The following is a 15260-nucleotide window of genomic DNA, read 5'->3' as shown; positions in this document are numbered from 1 at the left end:
AATCACTGCTGGTGATAAATGTGTGTGTGGAGGACGTGTTTCAGGGCCAGGTATCAAAATGTTACTCACTCACCTAAGTTGTTGGCAATGATTTTGATTTCTCAAGGTTAAAAAAAAGGTTATCAACAAGCATTCTTCTAGTTTGTGTTTGCTTTTATTGAGGAAATTAATAGAGCATTTGGTTCTGTTTACAAAAGCAGCAAGTATGCAATGTTAAACACTGAATTTACAGTACTATTTTATAATGAAATGTGCTTTCATTGAACAAAACAATTTATCAAAAGTACGTAAGAGCCAGTATTGTTTCTGAAAAAAATTTAAGATACCCAGCCCCAATCACAAATAACCATATACAGATTTCCTGTACTGCAGATTTGCTGTCATCCGCTGAAACATCTGATAAACCTTAGAGGAAAGCTTGAAGTTAAATTTAGAAAAGCGATCTAGATTTCGGAGGCACAAATAATTTCAAACCACCTTGCTTTCGAGACAAAGGGTTACATCTCTTTACATAAGACACATTGAAATTTGTGACTGACGTTAGGACAGTGTCTTGCACATAACTCTTCTGAAATGTGGGAGCAAAAGAAATTAGTAAGGTGCCCATACTGTTACAAATAGCCTTCTAGCTATACTCAAGTCTTACAGCTGTAAATTAGCACATACATATCTGAACAGACCGCACACACTCAACATATGCAGCTCTTTTTGTTTCTCGATGCCACACCATTCACAGTTCCTTGGTATTAAAGATAAAAAATAGAAATGTGACAGGGAATCACACAGTCTGTTCTGTACAGTCAGTTTTCTTCCACCCATTCCCTCATCTTCCATTTTAAGGGTCCCTGTTCTCCTGAAAAAGCTACAGACGGCTCTTTGTTTCAGAGGAATAACCGTTAGGTAGTTGGGTGATGTTAGATGGCCCCTGACGGGCTGTCCTTCATCTTCAGGACTGATCTCCGGCAGGCAGGCCTGAGTGCGGGGAGCCGACAAACCTCTGAAGTGCTCAGTACTTTTTTACATTGATGAAAACCTTGATGGCTCCAGTGAAGTCAGCGGAGAGTAGAACCTCCGTGTGATCGGTCTTCAGGGCTCCTGCCAAGGACAACATTGTTTTATAGCTCTGAAGTGACAGTCTGAGTGTCATGAAATCTGTCCGTGAATTAATTCAAGCCAACATACCTGAGGGTATCGTCTCAGAGTCTGTGGAGTCCAGGCTCTTGCACTCCGCTTCTGGTTTGTCTGCTCCAGCTTCCTGTGGAACAATAAGGCCCGGGTGCGGTGCAAAAATCGCTGAGGTGACCACTGCGTTGTGTGCTGAAAGATAAAGAAAGCTTCAGTACCAGTTCAATCAAGGGGGCACAAATAGAGCGCTCCAGACAGATGGGTTAGTTAGCATCACCCTAGTTCCCTTGACAAAAAGTCTACAGGATTTTTCCACTGGAGTTTGGATTATTGTAGACAATACAATATTTACACATTTTGTTCAGTAGGATAATCATCTTAAATGAACCCCACATTTAAGAGTTCGGTTGGCAGAGGTACAAAGCTAACGGACTTCACCAGGGTGAAATAACTTAACATTCCTACTACGGCAAGGCTGTTTGGCATGATGACTTTCTGTAGTCTCATTTAGCCACTTGTTAGCAACTGCCTTTTTTAAGAAACATAAAAGCTACAAAACTCACAAGTGGGTTATTTCGTGACATATTGTATGTCAGAGAAGAAAACATGAAAGCATCTAACCAAAATGCCCTTGACTTCGAGACTAGGGAAATGGGAGATGCCAAATTCCTCATTTCCAGGTTTCAGGACTCATTTCTGGGGCACATAATTCGTCAGACAGGTAGTCACATAAAAGGGGCAGTTCAGTTGCCCCGTGTCGGAGATATCAGCTGTAGAGATGTCTGCCTTCTCTCGAATATAATGGAACTAGATGGCACTCAGCTTGGGGTGCTCAAAGTGCCAAAAAAATACATCTGACAAATTCAACAGCACTGTCTCTTTCCAGAAATCATAACCTGGTTTCTCAAGATAATCCACAGACCTTGTTGTGAGCAGTTTCATGTAGAAACTATTTGCTTTCTACGAAACTACATTCACCAACCACATCACAGTGCAGAAGAAGTGTGCATCTATTCCTGCACGAGAGGCTTGTGCTCATGACAGCGCAAGGTGTTAACATTAATGGTGGCTGAGCTGTAATGTATGTTAGCTCAGTGATACTAGGTGAGCTAGCTATCAGATGTACGCTTCCCTTTGCGTGGTGATATGGTTTGTAGTCTGTAAATTATCTTGAATGACCAGGCCATGATTTCTGGAAAGAGACATTGCTGTAGAGATTTTCAAAATGTATTTTTTGGCCCTTTGAGCACCACAAGCCGAATGCCACCTAGTTCCATTATATTGGAGAGAAGACAGACATCTCTACAGGCAATATCTCTGACACTCATCAACTCACACCAAAACAACCTAGACTGATAAACAGCTCTACAGGTAAAAGCAAAAAATATGTATTTTTGATTTTCAGGTGAACTGTCCCTTTAAAATCACCTTTGTCATCCAACACACAGCACAGTTACCTTTAATTCCTTCCCAGAAGTCATTGCGGTCCCGTCGTACAGATGTGAATTTGCTCAGGTCGTGGTAAGTGCTCCAGATGTACACGTATTTATCCTCTGAGCCACTGACTATGAAGGAGTAGTCATGACTGTAGGAAGATAACCCGCAGTAAATCAAGGTAAAGAACAATATATAAACAAGACTTTTGTGACTTGTTCAAAATGGTCAAGTTGAAACTCCAAAAAAGGGAGTCATCCTCACCTAAAGCTCGCCTTGATCTGGCTGCTGCTGTTCACATAACCTTTGTACTTCATGGATAAAGACAAGTCCCTCAGGTCATAAAGGCGAATGCGGGAATCATTTGAGGTCACCAAAATCTATCAGAGGGAGAAGAGGGAATTCATCATTTACAAGTCTGACTGGCGTCTCATTATACGGTCATCAAACCAACTCTAGATGTGTTTGTAGTGGTGATGAGATGTTACCTTATTCTCTCCAGGTAAAGGTTCAATTCCAGTGATTTTGCGTCCAACTTTGTTCCTGCCTCTGGTGGACCTCACGTGAATTTGTGTATGGTACTTCAGGCGCTACAGAATGGACAAACAGAAAAATAAGTTCAACCTGGAATGACAAAAACTCATCATAAGGTCGTAATGAAACCACTGCTGGGTACCTCTGTGTCATAGAAGATGCATCTGCCATCATAGGTGCCGATGACGGCGTACTTCCCATTTTGACAGAAGTTAGCTGCCGTGATGAGGCGTGTCTGACCGTCCACCTCGTTCCAAAGCGCCACCTTCTTGTCAGGAATGTTCCAGAGTCGTAGCTTTCCATCCAAAGAGCCACTTAAAAAGTATCTGTCATCCTGGAAAAAAACAGAAGCGAGTGCTAGTATAAATACAGTCTGAGAGCCAAAATTAATAGATGTCTGATTTTTGCTGAGAGAAGTAACGCAAGGTGACTCTACTTACTCTGGGATGGAAAGCAATGGCTGTGACAAAATCAATGTGCTGAAAGCAGCAGAGACACTCTCTCCTGGATATGTGCCACAATCTGACTGTTTTATCCATGGAGGAGGAGAGCAGGAAGAAGTTCTACAGTGACACAAAAATGGAAAAAAGTAAGGTGAAGATAAAACCAGTGCTGAGAGTGTCTAATGTGTGTGAAGAGGAGGGATAAAAGGACAAAGAGAGGGCAATAAGATATCACCTTTGACCAGGACAAGTCCAATAGATCAGCCGTATGACCTTTATACTTGCAGAAGGGGACTTGACGGAAAGGGGCATTCCTATCTTCTGTGTCTGGGTCCTCTGGAGCACAACTTGCCTAAGATGAGAGTACAATCTGTTAAGAATCTCAAGACTGTGAAAGACACAACACTGCAATAGTCGCACTACTATTCTTAGCATTTTTGGATGTCCCCCAAATTAAAGGGATCATTGATTTCACTCACCCCAGGGTCATCAGATTTAGAAGAGCATAGACTTTCCTGAGAGGGAGAAGGTGAAACTCGACCTGGAGAAGCCAAACAAATAAATCTAGAGTTGTCTTGCTTTGGTCTGAATCAGGGACTAATTTTGTTACAAAGCTGTATAATTGCCTAGAGTTGGTTCGTGTTCTCACAGCAGCATTTACAAGCGGACCGGATCAAATGCCTTGCGCAAGAAAGCTGCTCTTGATTGGTCAGAATTTCCATGTGGGAAAAATCCAGGAAGTAAACAAACCATACAGTTTGCAAACAAGGCGCGACTCCAACTAGAAAATGTTTTGATGCATTGGATATGCTGAATGTGCATATTAAGGCAGTACAGGAGGAGGTGCACATTAATAATCCTCCAGGACTGTAACATGCTCATGTTTAACCCAAACAATATGTCATGTGACTGCAGTTGGTTCGGATCGAGGTTGGAACTAAATGAAATGCACCAGAGTTCGTTTGTAACTGGACTGAGACCACCTCTACAACAAGGTCTGGTTGTTTTGGTGCACACTCAAGTGCGATTGCTGTGTTCACACCTGCCCAAATGAACCGCAGTTTGGGGGCAAACAAACTTGACATCGATTGAACCGAACCAAACGGGCCAGGTATGAAACCATTAACATAATCAATCATCATACAACAACAAAAAAATCTGAGATTTCGATGATGTTACCTTCAGTATTGTACTTTAATCTCATGTTATTAAAGTAGTCAAAGGCAGTCTTCAACACCCAGATGCGAACCACATTATCTTGGCCTGCTGTCGCCAGCAGCCTCCCGCAGTGAGAGAACTTCATTGTCCAAACGGCCCCCTGAGGACAAGACACAGATGGTGTAATTCCAGCACTCATTGGTGCACATCTTCTCTTAAACATTAATATCACACAAAAACCTAAGCTCCTCTCACCATGTGCTCTCCACTCAGGTCCTGCACAACTTTAATCTGATCAAAGTCAAAGGGACCCTTGAAGCTGTGCGCTGCCTTGAACTTGGCGGGCCGGGTGTAAGGCATGCCCTCATCGTCACTTGACGACGGATCGTCCTGATCTGTATGGAACACTGACCCCACCGGAAACAAAAAGCATAACTGATGTTATCAAAACATTTACAGCAGGAGCATTAATATTTCACAGGCATGTCCTGCCAAATCCTGTAAAATGGATGTACAATTTTGTAGCAGCATTCAATGTGAGATATTTAATAAATTGCTTTAGCCATATCAGACAGAATTGTCAGCTTCGGGGGAGTGGGTGGATTTCAAAGCCTGGACCCAGACAGCATTAGCAGTTACCATCCTCATGATTATGTGGAGCTTGAGCCAGATCTAATACAGTGAAACATTCCTCAGGGAACGATGTCAAATCTTGTTAACTCATTGGAAACAGTTTAATAAATACGCACAAAGTGAACGCATGTAGAGTCACATAGTTCACCAAGCGGAGAAAAATAATTGAATAGTGTCATTGATTTGTGGGTTTTGATGAGTCAGTGGGGCATTTACTTGACTTCTGCCATTTATGGTTATCACAGTGAGAAGTTTGAACTCAGCTGTGATACCCTCAGCACCCACATCCATTTAGAAATGGCAATCTCAACCAAGTCTCTTCTCCTGCTTGCACTTATCACTCTGCATCCTGTTGTCCTTCCACTTATCCAGCACTTTTGTTGACAGAATAAAATATAAAAATACATGGCTGCATTTAAAATGTTTTCCTGAAATTTAACTTTCTGCCCAAATTCTTCAAATAATAATATTAATAATAATAATAATGATAATGATAATATCTTTTACCTTCATCGCGCACACTCTTCACTTTGTTGACCGCCTTCTCTCCGTACTCCTCAGCAAGATGCTTGGCCTTCTTCACAGACTTGCCCAGGAATTTTTTAAACTGGGTTCTGGATACAAATGAGAGACAACAAATGATTATATTCTATATTTGATCACATGGTGAGAAGATGAAAATCAATTCCAGCAACAGGCTATAAGAAGACACTTACGTTTTCTGTTTCAGCTTTCCACCATCTGTGTCTGCCAGCGGAGCCGCAGCCTTGTCATCATCATCTGATTGTGCTGCATCATTCCTGAGAAGAAAAAATAGAACAGATGAACTTCCTCCAGAAAATGTTACATGTAAATGTACTTAGGTTAAAAACAAAACACTGCCAACACTGGCAGAAAAAAGGGTTTTACTTGAAGCTTGTTTTGACAGTCAAGTGTCTGGATTCAGTAAGTGCATATGTTGTAATATTAGACAAAGCACCGCCTTATTCTTTTATACACACTGGTTTCTCAGTTTATAGAACAGTGTTGAGAAAGATGCATAATATTGCAGCTAATAGAGAAAAATAATTTTCTGCTCACGTGATGTACTCCTTGGTCCTCCTCATGATGTGCAGAGTGAGGGGGTTAATCCCTGCAGGAAGTTTCTCCTCTGCCTGGATTAAAGGGATCTCTTCCCCAGTGTCCAAATTCTTGATCATCACACTGGCCAGGATTTCCTGTTTTCAGATAACACACATTTTGAGCGTACAGTGCCGGTGGAAGGAATGTGTGAGGGGTTGGGTGAATAAAGGCAATAAAAACAAACACAGAGGGAATCTTACTTCATCTGTCAGCTCTCTACCAGAGTTGGAACGTGGACGCTGAGGGCCTGGAGTTTGTCCTCCACTCTGAGACGAGGCCTGTTCATCCTCATTTTCCTGGAGAGAGAAAAAAAAAAAAGCATATCCTAGCATCTGAGCATATTTAAAAGGAGGACAGAGATTAGGTCTGCAGCCTCACTGACCTGTGCTGTCACCACTTTGTCCCCACTGGTGGCACTGGCCAGATCCAAGGAATGCTGCAGCTCTTTGGTTAGACTCCTCACTGTGCTGCTGGGAGACACCAGGCCGGAGGGCTCCAGAGTGTCGACGCTGACTGCAGACACTGGACAATCATATCACAGAACACACTTCATTTAAAAAAAGACTACATATTTTCAGAAACTGGTGTAGCATTGAGCACATTTTCTGGCCTTTTGTGAGCAAAAATGAAGTTCACTGTTAGAAAATCATAAAAATAAAGGTAAGCTGTAACATGGGAAGTGATATATCAGCATTACCCTGAAATATTTGACTTTTTAGTATGAGATCAGTGCTGTTCTTAAAGATTTTCCACACATGGTATTGCTCTAAAGGCTGTACACACAACAACATCAAATGCTTTAAGTTACTATTCCAGTGATGTCTTGTATCAAGCACCTATCAGCTGTGAAATGTTTTCTCTACCTTCCAGTCCACTTGGCCTCAGACACTCCTGAGACTTCTTGGAAGGTAAACTCTGCCAAGCTGGCGGAGGCGGTCTCGGGGGAGGACCTCCAGTGGGAGGCGGTGGACGTGAGGGAGGAGGCTTCTTGGTGCTGGCTACGATATCCGGTTCCACTGTGAATTGCCGTGGGGGCTTTGTAGGCCCAGAGTCCGAGTCAGCCGGCCTGTCTGTGAACGGGACCTGTTCTAAGATATCTGCAGGTCTCCGCTCCTGCTCCCCTTCTGCACCCGCTCCAGCCCCATCAGGCTGACACAGTCCTACAGTGCTGGTGATGTCTGGGGGTTGAACACTTTCTTGCACCCCAGCCGATGGCCCGGGGAGATCTGCAGGTTCAGGGGCAGGTATAGAGCATGCTCCGTTCGTCGCTGCGCTTTCCTGTTGTTCCTCCGGCCTCTCGACAAGCAGAGGTTCGACAGCTGGTGCTGCTAGATCCGCAGGAACTTCCTGAGCATCACTCCCTTCCTTTGGCTCCGGTTCTTCTCTTACATCAACATGGAGCTGATCTAACAGCTGATCCACCTCAACAGCATCACTAGCACTTCCCTTTTGACTCTCCTCAATGATGCTATCAATGATCTAGGAGGAAGAGAAAATAATAGGCAGTTTAACAATACAGCAACTACAATGCAAAATCCAGGTGTCCAGCTCACCGTTAACACAAATATGTTACTGTCTGTACATGTACCTTTTCTTTCTTTCTTTCTTTTCACAAAACAAAAACTCACAACTAGTGATATTCACATAAAAATCTGAGAGGTACAGCAAAGGATGCACTGCAGGATATGCCATTTCTAAAAATGACTACCACAGATATCTATAAAGTCCACACTAGTTTACACTTTTCTTATACAAAAGAAAAAATATATATGAGAACATTTGATCTGAGTCATCTTGTGCAGGACACTGTGCAACAACAGAGAAAACCATACCAGTAGGGAATCATCTTGCTGAGTCTCAGATGCAGCCACTCCACAGCTCACATCTTGTGCAGCGTTCACTGTCCTCTGTGAGAGCTGTTTGGAAACAATAAAAAATGTTTCACTTACAATAGATACACACTGGACATAACAAAAGTCACATGCCAGCTTTGATTTATATCAGGGTTCATTAAGCACATCAAGAGAAAAACCTATATTCACACACACATTTCTTTAAAATTTACAAAGTTCTCACATCCAGTTAACTTTTACTTTTATCTGTCCATTTTTCATTTGATGCAGACATTTTGCCATGTGGGTAAACTCAGTGCCCTCTGTGACTGCCCCTATAGTCATATTCAGGGTCTTCACGCTGGTTTAATCTATGTATGACACATTGTTCTATAAGTTAATTTCCATGCAGGGCTAATATTGCTCTGTGAGAAAGGTTCACCACCTGGGTCCAGTCCAATATCACTTCAGTATTGTTAAAGTAGTTCTTATTTGCAACCTCTCGTGAGCAGGGGTAATTTGAATTTCAGTTGTAACGGTCTGTGTGGGAAGGGCTGGCAGAGCAACAAGGTCAGATGATTCATTTTCATTTCATTTACATTTTTCTAGCTGTCAGGTACGAGACGCCGACTAACCACTGTGGGCGGCAGACATCGTGGCAAAGAGTTGAGTATTTGTAGTCAATGACTCATTACACAACAGGCTGCGGTAATGTTTTCACACAGGCAGGAACCAATACCTTACTCTGACGTCTCCTGAGGTTGGGGCAACTTCAAGGAGAGCTACTATAAACACTGCAGTCACCTCTAGATAGTTACAGACTTGTTGGAACGGTGTACTGTTTTAGTAGGTTTCAATTCCAAAGGTGCCTAAATCTGGTAAAATACCAGATTAATTTAGGTGCAATTCTGGCAAAGTCTCTCTTTTTTTAATGAGAAAAGAACAGCAGTTGACAGTAAGTCATTTTGCTTAATAAAAACATTCAGAAGTAATCTATCTGGCAAAGATAACTCCATAGATTTAATAAAGAATATGACAGGAATGTCATGAATTTTATGTATGAGCTACCTCCACTTCATGTCCAAGCCTTGGTAACATTGCAACCGCAGTTAAAGTAACCATTGCAATAGTGACTGAGCAGATACTGCCTTGTTTCAACAGCAACTGGGCTTAGATAAACATACCTGAGGGGAAGGAATGACAAACTTTGCAGGTGACCTAAAAAAAACACAAAGGGATAAAGTTCAAAAAGGCGATGCAAATCAATGTCAAAAACACAAGCTAAACATCACAAAACAAATCTAATCTGAAATCACATTTGTTATGATTTTATCTGTCCCTTTGAGCAACACTTTTATCCTAAAATGAAATACAGATTTTAAGGCCTCTACTATCACTTAGTGCAAGACATAGCAGTCATGCACATGCAGAAACTGTTTAAGTGAGATGGTGGACAAAAGAATAGCAATATACAACATGAAAAAGGCTGCACACTGTAGCTCTCTTAAGTGCAATTTATTGGCACATCCACAAGTGGCATCTCGAGCTGAATGCTGTTCTTCACACTTGTGGATGTGTCAATAAATTGCACTTAAGAGAGCTACAATGCACAGACTTTCTCCTGTTGTTTATTGCTCTTATATCGCTTGACGAACTTTGAGGACATGGCTGCAAACAAGTAAAAGACACAGCATCAATAGGCTTTGATTCGGCGGTGTGCTGAATGTTGTTGAGTAAACATGACTTGATCAATACTCAAAAAAAAAAAAAAAAAATCAACCAGATACTGCAAAAATTTGGTTTCTGAGTGTGGTCAGTGCTAAATAGCAGCAACATACAGCCAAATTGTCGTTTCAAAAAAGCTTTAATAACTAACATACAATGCATGTGATCTTACATGGCAGCTTCAACCATTTATTTTTACTCTGGAAAAAACAGTCACTTGCTTTCATGTCAAATGGACAAAAAGTGGCAGAGTTAAAGTTTAATCTTGCTGTAGTTTACCCTTTCCCCCTAAATTGACAGCTTTTAGCATTACTTTGAAAACATGACAATGTTTCTTGGTTAAGCTTGACTGAAGTCGTCCCCACCAACCAAAACAAACAGCTCCCACAATGACAGGCAGTAGCATCTTTTTGGTGACACAATAAACAAAGTTTCTGTCCATTTGATCTCAGGAAAAACATCATGTGACTGTGTGTGTTGGGGTTAACTCCGCCTGCATTGACATCAAACAGCTGGTAACCTGAAGCATCGTTACTGTATCACTGTATACAACATATTTTAACAGTTTAAATACTAAATTGACTGGACATTAATTTGCCCCCTTAAAGACTTATCTCTGAAGCAGCTCAGTTAACTTGATGCTATCGGCAGCAATCTGGATTTTGCTAACTTAACGTTGGCTAGCTGTCATTGCTAAACTGACTTGTGACGTTAACATGACACAAGATGGCCTAAAACAAGCAGAAAGACGTGTGCATTAGTCACTGTTATCTGAAATAATATTACAAAAAGTGTTTCCTTACACTTTGGGAGATGGAGTGAAATTAACGTCCTCAGCAGCATCATAGAATTCCTCGGTGTCACTTGTATCTGACGCCATGCTAACATGAATTTAGCTCACTAGCTAGTCAAAGTTCGTCGCCAGGCAGCTATCTAAAAGCCTAACCTGCGAGAGGAAGTGTTACACACATGCGCTTGTCTCTCTATACCCTGCCCCCTCTATATTTATGTTATAATTTAAAAGGCTTGACCCAGGCGTCGTCAACCACTTTCCTGTCCAACGTCACTCCATAACGTTACAGTAACAGTGAGACGCTAGCGCTACTAGCCAAATGCTAGGCTAACAAATGTAATCTGGCCGTAGGACTGACCAACGCCTAATGCTAACTAGCTTTCTACCCTGATATAAATCTGTCCCGCTCACAGCGAGAGTCTTCTATGAAAGCAAACACCAAAAAGCGCGTTTTAAAACAGCGTACACTTGATCAGACGTCAAACTAACGGAGCCAGGGAACAGCGTCATAAACAAACCAGTAACACAAAAAATACATTAGCGAGGTGAGTCAAAGGGCGGGGCCCAGGCGAGCTCTTCTTCTACCTCATTGGTGGAGATGACTGTGACGTGTCACTGCCCCCTACTGGACGCATTACAGAACAACAAGCAGGGAAATGATAAAACAAGGGATGAGCTGTTGATGTGTCATGGGATGCTGGGTGTGGAGATTTTTGAGCCATATGACACAGAGATATTTGACAATATGATAAATCTATGACATAAACAAAGATTTCTTTTGACAATAATGTCTAAAATTTTGTTAAAGGGGGACTACACCCATTTTCAAAGTTCACACATGTTATTCCTGTGGTTTAAGACAGTCCAAATATATAAGTAAACACTCTCCCAAATCCAAAAATTAGAGCGCTAACTCAAATTTGTGATAATAAAACAAAAATAATAATAAACTTTATTTATAAAGCACCTTTCATACAAGAAATGCAGCATTAAGTGCTTTACAACAATGGCAGTATAAGCAGAAAATAGACAGAATGAACATAAAACAGAATTGATTCATAAAATCATAGAGCTGTAAAACTATATATCATAAAATCAGGTAAGATTTTAAAAGAGTTGCAGCAACATGGAGTGTAAAAAAAAGTAAAAGCGTAAAAAGAGTTTCAGACCTGTATCACGAAGTCAGAGCTAGTTAAAGGCAAAAGTGAACACATACATTTGTAGCTTTCTTTTTAAAAACATTTAGCAATGTATCTAAAGGTAGTGTGTTCCATAGCTTTGGGGCGTAATCGACAAAGGCTGCATCCCCGATCTTCTGGCTGTTGCTGGGAGACAATAAATGTCATGGGGCATAAAGTCTGGAGCTGCTCTATAGATGATGAATTTGGAAAGATGACACTGAGAGCGCCCAGGGGAATGTTCTGAGTATATGGGTACATGATTGGTTTCAGAACTGAGAACACTATGATACAATAAAGCTCATTTAGGTATAAAAAAGAAAACAAACCTTCTGTGAGTCCACAAAATCAGTCTCCAATGTATTGTCTATGGAGCAGCTCCAGACTTTATACCCTGTGACATCACAAGTTTGAGACCTATGTCTCTGGCTGTTAGAGAGTAGTTCATGTTCACAAATATTTATTGAACTTTCCTAAACCATGGAAACAACATATTGATATTCTTAATCTATGTGGTGCCCCCCTTTAATAATAAAATATAGATGTGTAGGCCACTGACCAGGACATTTTACAATTAAAAACTAACCAGAGAGCACTGAGACTGAGGTTTATCTGACTGAGGTTTATCCACACACTTCCCCCAGCAAACCTCCGTCATTTGATGCACCACCTGCTGTAATCTCTATTTCTGAGACTCAATTCCAATGAACTCCTGAAGCCAAGGGTCGGCTGTCGCTAACTGGCCGTCCATATTTAGCTGAAAAGGGGTACTACAGGCACTATTTTTCCATTTATGAACGCCTTATAGCTCTAAACGCTGACTTTGCTTATTTACTGTATTTAATACTAACAAGAACAAGACCTAATGGGAAATCAACACAAATGAACACCCTAGCTAACAAACAGTAATAATGCTAAACACAACAAGAAGAGAATTTACAGTATGTGCTTGTTTTTGTACCACGTCTTGGATGGCTTTTGCCTCTCCATCTTCTCTAACTCTAGTGCTCTCCACACCCTACTCTCCATTTCCCTTATGTTCAATTAATTTTAAATGTTTAAATTTCCTCAAACATATTCCTGACATGTTTGCAGTGTAATTTCTTATTACTTGTGTGCTTACATACACACCTATACAGATCTGTGATGATTCCTTTGTCTTTCTATTCATGAGGCTATCTTTGATTATGAATTTTCATTGTACTACAGAGAATGTAATTACAAGGCACTGTATACCAGTTGGATGCCTCCTCAGCAGCCAGTGCAAGTCACGAGGTGAGAATTGGTTGGTAAAACATGCACATAAATTAGCAGCTGCAGGTCCCATTCATTCACACATAATGTAGGCAGGCACATAGAAGTGTAGAGTCGCCAACAGTTCAGCAGAATTACCCCTGAATTTGAAGCCTGTTCCAAAGCACTCTTTGTTCCAGATCAATGCAGCAGCTGATTAATAATGAGCCTGCAATTTAATTGATGATTGGAGAGGACAAAAAAAGGTGGTGGAGGTAGAGGAGTGATTATTGAAAGAGCCTCATGCATTTTAATGAATGCATACATTAAACTGTTTTGGTCATACTGTAAGAGCGTAGCTGCATTAATATTATCAAGCATGTTGAATATGCATTGCAAAAATAATCACTGTCATGCTTTAAGCTATTAATTATCCTCAGCCATGTTTAAATGTTGATAATTAAACTCCAAACACACAGCGTGTTTTGATGCATAAAGATGCATTTTAAATTGTAGGCTTCACTAGTAAACAATTACCAATTCTTCACAGACTCATTTTTAAATATAGGGTTGACTCCTTGTCTATATTTTCTTCATTTTTTTTTGTTTTAAAGTGAAGTTATCAGTTTGTAACTACAACAAAATGCTGAGATTTAATGGGTGAAGAATCCTTAAATTTCTTCAGCATTAAACAACACTTAAAGAGAAATATCAGACATTATGAAATAAATAAATGAGCATTATTCCTGTGCCCAAACAATTTTTGTGAACGCATCCAATTTGAAATGCTAAAAATCTGAAAGATAACTCTAGAACTGATGGAGTGCAGTAGCCTATAGAATTATTTTTATATGAGCAATGAATTGATTGACCTACAGAGATGTATCACCTGAAGCTATTTTACGTCATTATTTCATTCTTTTTGATTTACATATTTACATTACATGTTTTCTTCTGTTGGGGAAGCTTCTGAGTTTGAAGATAATGAGGATGTGTGTGTGTGTGTGTGTGTGTGTGTGTGTGTGTGTGTGTGTGAAGAGAGAGAGAGAGAGATACTTGAAGTTGAAAGGAGACACTAAAGGCAAAAGCATAGTTTTTTGTTGTAGTTTTGTTTTATCTTCATGAATTTTGAGATTTAGGCCTATTTAGCTCCCATGTCTTATTTCAGATTAGTGGAAAGAAATAGTCCAAATTCCAGAATTAGGTATTTATTTAAGTTCATGCATCATTTGCATGTTTAAACCTAACATTTTAAAAACCTGTGCTACAAAAGAATTATTGTCCCAATGTGAGTAATCAACTGGGAAAGTTTCATTTTATATCTTTTAATTAAAAATTGCACTTTCTTCCCCTGTGTACTTTTTGTCTATAAATATGGAATTTAACAATACACATTTTAAAACCACTTTCTCCACATTTTTTTCCTCATTCACTTACATACACCAAACTCTCCAGTTTTATTCATGTCTATATTGTTAAGGTTTTCACAGGGGGGTTTGTTCATTTATCATTTTACATAACATATTCTTAAAAACCTAACAGAAGTGTATACTTTTATGGCTCCTGATAGTATTTTTTATTCATGGAGTGACTAAAGGAGATGACCAAAATCCCCTCTGTAAAACCTTTGACTCCAGTGTTTAGATTTCTATTTGGGAATATGCAAATTACTGCATATTAATTAGACAAAGTCCCATTTGAATATGTAATCATAAACTTTTAATAAACTTGTAGTACGAAAACTAATTTACTTAGTTTAGTTAGTTTATTTATTTGTAAATACATGTATATAAAAGACAAGAAATTAAAAGTTAAAACATTGTCCAGGAGTGGTTAGAAGCCAAAAATGGCTTATGAAGATACCTCCCCTATTAAGTTACAGCAATCATACATAAAAAGAAAAAAGATAAATCAACTTTATGTGAGTAATCAACTGGGAAAGTTTCATGGTGATGTCTTTTATATTTTATATATGATAGTTTTACCCTGTTTACCTGGAGTGTCTCCTCTTGAGAGAAAGAGATAAGGATTTGAAGAGGCAGCAATTGTT

General features: G+C 40.1%; 1 protein-coding gene across 1 annotated transcript; it reads right to left on the bottom strand.

Annotated features, from left to right (window-relative positions):
- Window positions 1-132: 132 nt before the first annotated feature.
- On the bottom strand, window positions 133-11379 carry wdr44 (WD repeat domain 44). The gene is made up of 20 exons (XM_049592323.1): window positions 10810-11379; window positions 9466-9499; window positions 8282-8365; window positions 7313-7928; window positions 6832-6971; window positions 6650-6745; window positions 6408-6544; window positions 6044-6127; window positions 5835-5941; window positions 4950-5101; window positions 4716-4854; window positions 4016-4077; window positions 3772-3888; window positions 3534-3656; window positions 3236-3427; window positions 3048-3149; window positions 2824-2939; window positions 2583-2710; window positions 1183-1317; window positions 133-1095 (listed from the first exon to the last, which is right to left on the bottom strand). Exons 1-20 carry the CDS (start codon window positions 10884-10886, stop codon window positions 1007-1009), a joined length of 2730 nt encoding a protein of 909 aa, XP_049448280.1. The 5' UTR covers window positions 10887-11379; the 3' UTR covers window positions 133-1006.
- Window positions 11380-15260: the final 3881 nt, after the last annotated feature.

Source organism: Epinephelus fuscoguttatus, linkage group LG12, assembly GCF_011397635.1.
Source record: "Epinephelus fuscoguttatus linkage group LG12, E.fuscoguttatus.final_Chr_v1".
NCBI lineage: Eukaryota > Metazoa > Chordata > Actinopteri > Perciformes > Serranidae > Epinephelus > Epinephelus fuscoguttatus.
The sequence above is the reverse complement of the archived record's forward strand: the minus strand, read 5'-3'. Positions and strand labels throughout refer to the sequence as shown.